Below are 7,253 nucleotides of genomic sequence, written 5' to 3'. Positions count from 1 at the left end.
TCACTTGGGGACCATTTACCAAATTTGGGATCCTTAGTTCCTATCGACAGGATCAATTTCCATACCAAGTCCCCCTGGTCAAAAGTTTTGGCCTTGACTTTTTTGTCATACCATCGGCCCACTCTAGCTTTGTTGGCCTCAACATTTATGAGAGTGTGTAGCCGATGACCCGTCAAATCCTCCAACTCATCTTTCATCAGCGCCATATAATCATCAGTCTTTAACTGATCTTGGAACGTGACACGTCTAGAGCCAAATCCTGTTTCAATGGTGATTTTGACCATCTTTTTTTTTCTAACTTTGTGATTTTCTCCCAACATTTTTTGAATTGAATCTACCGTTTATCACTATTTTTTATCTTCCTTCGATGGAACTAGATTAAATGAATAAAGAAAATAAAATAAAATAAAAAATGCGTGAGTGGTTCACTGATCAATGGCTTGGGATCCGGTCATGCCTCTCGTTGTTCGAAGTGAGGAATTCAACGGTGGCTAGTGAAACCGAGTGTGGAGGGTGAGGGAGATACAAAAATGTCAAGTCTTTTTATGACTTGGGTGCGCAGTGAAACTTATTTTGTACCTAAGGGATTTGGACCATTGCAATTTTTTTGGTTAAGTTTTGCATTGTCAACATGCCTTCTGAGTGGTTTCATTCACCAAAACAAGTTTTCTTTAATGATGAGTAAATTTTGGCGTTCCTATTTTAAAATAGGAGAAAGATGTCATCGGTTATCTTAGAAAAGGCCTAAAATAAATAGTCGCAATTTTACTACCTCCAGTGGTTTGTCCCCTAAAGTATCTGGATAGAGAAAGAGATTCTTGGTTTTATACTTCTCTTAACCTCGCTTTTTCATTTGCACTCGTCCGGCTAGCTAACCTTGCCTATCAGCGAAGATTTCTAAATTCGTGATATGAGCCACGAAGAAAGTAGCCTATACAAGAAAGGATGACCATTCACAGGTTGAAGGTGGGCACTGATCGTCTAACCCCATATCGTTTTGATTTTTTTTTTGAGAGCATTGTTTGCTTACGGCTAGTATATTATTTGCTTGTTAATGGTCCAGTGCAGGAGAAGCGATTGCATATTCTGACTTAGAATTAAACTTGTATATCAACTATAGGATACATGCTATTTGCCGCCGCGTGCTAGAAGGACTCGGGAAAGCCCAAAAGCATTCGACAAAGAGTTTGCTGAGCTTAGTAAACATGACACGACAACTAAAGTAACGACAAACAACCGGTTTCCGGTAGTGACGATGAAATAAATGAACAAAAAATTATTAGGATGGATAAATGTAAAGTGGAATTTTTTAAGAGGGTAAAGCAGAACAAGTGTTGTCGCTTTTTTTTTTCCAATATTCGATAAGATGATGTTCCCTCCATCACAAAATATAGGTACTTCTAGCGTTCAAATTTTGTCTCGTAATATAGCTACTTTTAAGTTCCCAAGTGAATTTGAATTTTTTGGTACGCGAGGTCTAAAATATACCTCCTTACATGCAAATTAATTATGGCATACAGAAATGCATGCAAGCTAAATAGGAAAATCTTAATTATTCTCTTATTCAGTGCATGGTAACTAAAGAAGGATAATATAGACTTTTACTCTCCATCCCTAATCTGTTTAAAACTCTAGAAGTAGCTAATGTGATAGAGGGAGTAATCTCCTTGATCGTTTCATATATTCTAGCTAAGCTTTCGGTCCCTTCATGTGCCCAAACTTGTTTAAAATTTTCCATCTATATGCAATTCTTTATTGAGATGATGGTCTTATTTGGTTTGTAGAATGCTAGAAAATAGTAACACTTTAACCGTTAATAACGGTGTCAAACAAAATCAGTTTACAAAACCAACTTCATAACCCTTGCTTGCTAGGAACCCTGAAGATTTTAATGAGGCCTTTGACCGCGTGCTTTGAGGATAGTTACTGTAGTATCACTGTAGCTAATTGTCGATTAATTACCGTCTTCCTATTCGTCGTGAAAAATTATACACATCCCTGAAAAGGTTTTGCAAATATATTTTATTTGGTCCAATATGCGGAGGCTAGAATTTCCATTATAGGATCGCTAGAATGGGAAAGGTCGATATTGCGGTAGACAATTGAAATTTCTTCTGTATAAAAAATTGAAATACCTTTCTCCAAACAAAACTGAGACGGGAAAGGGAGGGATGTATCTGGCGAAAGAAATGAGCTAGATTCTTGCCGCCATAGATAACTTTTTCCGAAAGCGGTAAGCGATAGCCCATCATCACATCAACGATGATTACCTTAGCCGCTGTGTGTGTGTTAGCATTAGTGGCTCAATAATCCTCCCTGCACCCACACTCCCGGTGGAGCGACCAATCATCGGTGTCCCTCTCCTCTCCCTGCGGTGGATAGCTCGCCTCCGCCGGTTCACACGCTCCGGGACGCCCGTCATGGCCGCCGCTGCCGCCCAATGCGTCCCGCTCCGGGGGTCCCCGCTGGCACCAGCCTCGCCGGAGACGGCTAAGGTTCCTGCCTCCACCCCGACCTCCTCGGCCGCCTCTGCTTCTCCTCCTCTCCGCGCCGCCGTCGCCCCGAGCTCCGGCCGCCGCCAACTGGCGCCGCCGCTCCGGTGCTCCTCTTCGTCGTCGGAGAGCCCGGCACCGCCGAATCTCGGCTTGCTTGTGGAGGTGGAAGGGTGAGGGCCTTAAAAATCCTACCTTTTTAGTGCTCGGTTTGTTAATTCCCCTTGTTTTTATCCCCAAAGGAGTGTCTTTTCTGCTTCTTGAGGATAGCAGATGCTGAAGCTAGAGCTGTTTCTGCTACTACTTATCTTAAAAGTAGCTTAGATTCTTAGAATTACTGGGCAGATGTAGAACGTGGTTGGAATTGGTGAGGACAACGTGTCCTCAGATATAATTCGTGGAGACAAGTGCCACGAATAAGCGATGTGGTATCTGATTAATTCCGTGAGAATCCTTTCTCCATTATTTCAGTTCTAGCTGAAGCATGCTTCATTGTTGAACAAATACTGTTAAGTTTATTTTCGAGCTTTTGTGGAGTGGTGAATAGTGATACCTTTTCTTGCCATCCTTTGCCTTGCTGATCTCAGAAGAATCACTGTTTCTGATTGAACATTTCTTGTTCTGTTCCTCCAGAGTTCTAGCAGATGTTTACCGTTTCGGCAATCGACAAGCTTTCAATGTAGGTGCGAGATATATAAATATTCTTCTGTGCTTCATGCCCTTATCAAATTATTTTACTCTTCTGTAGCACTTCATGTTTTCTTCAATACATGCTATGCCATGCTGAGGTTGAAATGCAAAGTAGCAAATTCCGTAGATCAACCAGGCAGGAGTCTAGCGGAATAGAAGTCTAACTGCACAAGTATGCATAGTTCTTGCCTGTTTTGATTTTAATATATCTTAACATTTTATTCCACCAGCATTTCAAAGTCTCGGGTTAGATTGTGCAAATTGGACAGAGCCAATATATGCTGATTTGGTCAGGTGCGTATTGAATTCTCAAGCATCGTCAATCATATGTCCTGTCTGTCCTTTAACATTGAGTTAAATATTGATATTATGGACTGGAGCGTGTTCCCTTGCTATTTTGTTTCGCCTTTGTCTAACCTCTTAGTTTGGACTACACTGGAGGGGGTATTTCCTTTTCACTTTATGTTGATTATTTTCCTAAAGCTGCTCTGTTTTCTAGGAAAGCTCGGGGTGATGAGGAAAGGATGCTGGTATTGTTCTTTGACAGGGTATGGTCTATTTCTTCCCCTAGTACCCTCCTTTGTCAAGTATGAGTTAGCAAATCTTGCTACAGTACATCTCAAGTCAGCCATTTGCTTAAAGACATTGGAGTGGAAAGCAGAACAACTAGCAAATTCTTTCAATTTCTGTAGTCTGTAGCCAAATTTCATTAAAATTTTATTCCTTTCTCCCATGCAACAAACTAATTGTTGTGTAACATAGCTTTATGGAGCTGTTTAATTGCTGATGCATTGCATTTTCTGAATTTAACCCCTTCCTCTGACTTAACACAGATTGGCTGGCCTACATCTTTGCCAACTAGTGAGAAAGGATCGTTTATGAAAAGTGTTATTCGTGAAAAGGTAAGCATTCAAGCATTAATTGGCCATACTTTATGATATATCAGGCCTTGACAGAAGTTTGCTTGAGCTGTTACCTGGCTGGTAGTCTGATAGTGTTTTTTTTATCCTTTTGACCTTTTCCTAATTGCCAGAGTCCTGATTTCACCTAACTTTCCAAGGTTCTCAGTTTCATGTGTGCACATGATCCATGAATGATTTTACTAAGGAATGGGGGTCAACAATTTATCCAGTACAACTGGCTGGCAGTTTTAGCAGTTAGAAAACAAGGTTTTGTATATAACCTGAAAGCAGGGTTTGCTTAATTCCTTTCTATGCACTAGTTTTTCTCCTTGCTTTTATGCACTAGTTCCTGGTACTGATTTCTAATTTGGAATCCGATTTCAACCAATCTGATTAGTCAAGATCTTGAATTTAATTTATATCAAAAATTCAAAATGGACTAGTGGTTCTTCTCTTTCAACCATTTTCATTATAAATATTTTTATATTGACTTCTTTGAGCTGTTCGAGAAAAATTGACTTCTTTGAACATCTTTCTTGTTCTAGTTGAAAGCTTTGGAAGACTTCTCAGCTTCTGATAGGTTACCACTACATCCTGGAGTCGAAAAGTAAGACTTCAATCTCCTGCTTGCCTCTTTTGTTAGAAGATCTCTCTAGATAGAATGATCTAGGAAATTTTGAATTATTATTGATAGACTTTATTTTGTTTTGAGAATACGCAGGAGAGCTGCGTATCTTTTTCATTAAGAAGAAAAACAGAATAAACATTGTTACAACATGAGGTGCCGAGGCTCTCGCTGGCACATGGTTCAAACTATTGGCTTATGCTAAGGAAAGAACAACTGGAACAGAAGAAGAGTAGTTGTTATCTAGACTAAAACAGCGACTCCTGATGTTGGAACTACAGCATAGCTGAGTTCACTAAGTATAGCTGAGTTCACTAAGTCTTTTTGCTCCATCTTGAGTCCATAACCTGATCTCTTCACCGATATCCCAGACTACTTGAGCGACTGTTGCGTTCTTGCTTTGGAGGATGCAAGCATTCCATTCCTTCTAGATTTTTCATGCTACCTGCACGCAGGGAGTTGAGGCCCTTACGATGTTGCTTGTGCATACCCTGCCTGAGTTGCAGCCACCAGTCAATTACTTGTAAATTGTAATATGCAGCCTGTATAGACGTATCCAAGGTCTTTCTTTTTTTTCTCATCCTTAAAAACTTTGCAAGAATGACAGGACAATTTTACTCGATCATATGTGGGGCATTTGTTGCTATCTAAAAGAAGGAACATAATTCACAGCATTTCATATAAAAGTTTCTATGTATATTCTGATACTCATGCTGCATGCTTTGATTCCATCAGTGCATGAGCATTTATAAGCAAAGTACCTTGGTCCTTATTTTGAGCTTTTGTTATTTTCTGAACAGCCTTTGTCTCTCTTCAGTACTGTATGCTTGCATGGGATATGAATGACTCTATCTTGATCTTTAAGTTGCCATGTGTCTGATTCTGTGTATGAAATCATTCAAAGGTTCATTGATGATGCACTTAGTGAGGGTGTCCCTGTGGCCATATTGGCTGCATATGGGAGAAATGGAGAAAAGATTTCAAGGTACAGTTTGTATAAGATAAATAACTACTGTCCGCTCTTTTTATCTCTCAAACTAATTGATGGCAATATTGTAACCTGTCAAAATATTTTGTGTTCTCATTTCTTTTCTATTTGACTCTAGATCTATAGTTAAAAAGTTGGGTCCTGAAAGAACATCAAAAATTAAGATTGTTGGAAAAGATGAGGTTGAAGGAAGCTTCTACGGGCAACTTGTTCTTGGTAAAGGTATCACGTCCAGTTTGGATGAACAACTTATCAAGGAAGCCCGAAAGGCTGGTGAGTATTTGCTATTGAAAAAATTGCAGCCTGGTTCATTTTTCGTTTTCAGTTCATGGATCATTTGAAGTTAATTCCAAATGTTCTGTTGCAAACTGCGCAGAGAAGCAGAGGATTGCAGAAGAGGTTGCATCGATCCTAAAGCTTAGTGTTGACATCACGGCGTCTGAAAGGTTATTACTAGCACTTAACTCCCTGGAAGAATATTATCTACATTTGACTGCGTAGAATATTATCTAAATTTCACTGCCCAGTCGCCATTGTCAGCTCTGAGAAGGTAATAGCAGCTCTGCGAGCTGGGTCTGAATATGTTGGGTGTGACGTGCAAAACTGCATTCTTGTTGCGGGCAGCCAATCTGGCGTCCTCGCAGCTGAGCGCATTGGCATGCCATGTGTAGTTGTTCGATGCAGGTAAACTGTCTTTGCCTCTCACGTACATTGGTTATTTCAACCAACAACCATGATTCCGGTGCTTGTTATCTTACTATCTGTGTCTCCCAGCTTTACTGCCAGAGCAGAATTTCCCTCCGCGAAGGCTGTCATGGATGGATTCGGCGGTACAGACTTAACTGTATCAAAACTACTGAGCAAGAAATGGTCTTAAAAACGCAACAGACTTAACTGTATCAAAACTACTGAGCAAGAAATGGTCGTAAAAATGCATCAACTATCAAAACTAAGGATGGATTTGGGACTGTGATGATTTGGTAATCGACTGAGTGCTGCGGACCGAAGCGCTTTATGTAAACATGAGATGTTGCTGAGGAAAGCTGTGAGAAGCACAAACAGTTATTGTTTTAGCAGTTGAGCAATAATGTAAATGAGCAGTTCGAGTATTCAGTAAACTGTCAAATTTGGTCTGTGATCTTTGGCTTTTACTCCTAGAGTTGAGACAAACAGAAACAAGAACAAAAGGATTGGTGCAAAATCTTAATATGTCCGTTAGTTTCGATTTACAGGCACTTACGTGGTAAATGTTCACATATTATTTGAATTGAATTACTCTAACGTTCGTGACCTCAAGAGATATATTCCTCTCTACACTGTTGTGCTACATTATCAATAGATGTTTGCTGGCCCACTTTCATTGAATGGTGGTGCGCCATGCAGTAGCAAGTTGTTGCATGCCTCAGGTGCTTTATTTGCCTTACAAGGAGCATGTGCACAGTGAGAACTGCTCTGCATGAGTGCATGATTACATTCATATATAAGTATACCATAGGTCATAGGCAATGATAATAGAAACAGATAGGTATAGGAGGTGTCAAGAAATTTTGTAAAAC

At 40.0% G+C, this 7,253-nt stretch overlaps 1 protein-coding gene across 1 annotated transcript; it reads left to right on the top strand.

Moving 5' to 3' along the window:
- The first annotated feature begins 2,258 nt into the window (after positions 1-2,258).
- On the top strand, positions 2,259-6,953 carry LOC120660136 (CBBY-like protein). Its single transcript, XM_039938500.1, has 11 exons — positions 2,259-2,665; positions 3,126-3,175; positions 3,413-3,476; positions 3,682-3,730; positions 4,016-4,084; positions 4,630-4,691; positions 5,614-5,694; positions 5,816-5,970; positions 6,074-6,143; positions 6,238-6,381; positions 6,472-6,953. The coding sequence occupies exons 1-11, from the start codon at positions 2,421-2,423 to the stop codon at positions 6,572-6,574; spliced, it is 1,092 nt and encodes a 363-aa protein (XP_039794434.1). The 5' UTR covers positions 2,259-2,420; the 3' UTR covers positions 6,575-6,953.
- Positions 6,954-7,253: the final 300 nt, after the last annotated feature.

This window comes from Panicum virgatum, chromosome 2N, assembly GCF_016808335.1.
Source record: "Panicum virgatum strain AP13 chromosome 2N, P.virgatum_v5, whole genome shotgun sequence".
In the NCBI taxonomy this organism is placed as follows: Eukaryota; Viridiplantae; Streptophyta; class Magnoliopsida; order Poales; family Poaceae; genus Panicum; species Panicum virgatum.
Note: the sequence above shows the minus strand (reverse complement) of the source record. Positions and strands in the feature narration are given on the sequence as shown.

Coding starts and splice junctions, on each gene's coding strand:
- LOC120660136 (XM_039938500.1), top strand. CDS start 2,421: ATGGCCGCCGCTGCCGCCCAATGCGTCCCGCTCCGGGGGTCCCCGCTG. Junction 5,695..5,815: donor AATGGAGAAAAGATTTCAAG/GTACAGTTTGTA, acceptor ATTTGACTCTAG/ATCTATAGTTAAAAAGTTGG. Junction 5,971..6,073: donor CAAGGAAGCCCGAAAGGCTG/GTGAGTATTTGC, acceptor CAAACTGCGCAG/AGAAGCAGAGGATTGCAGAA.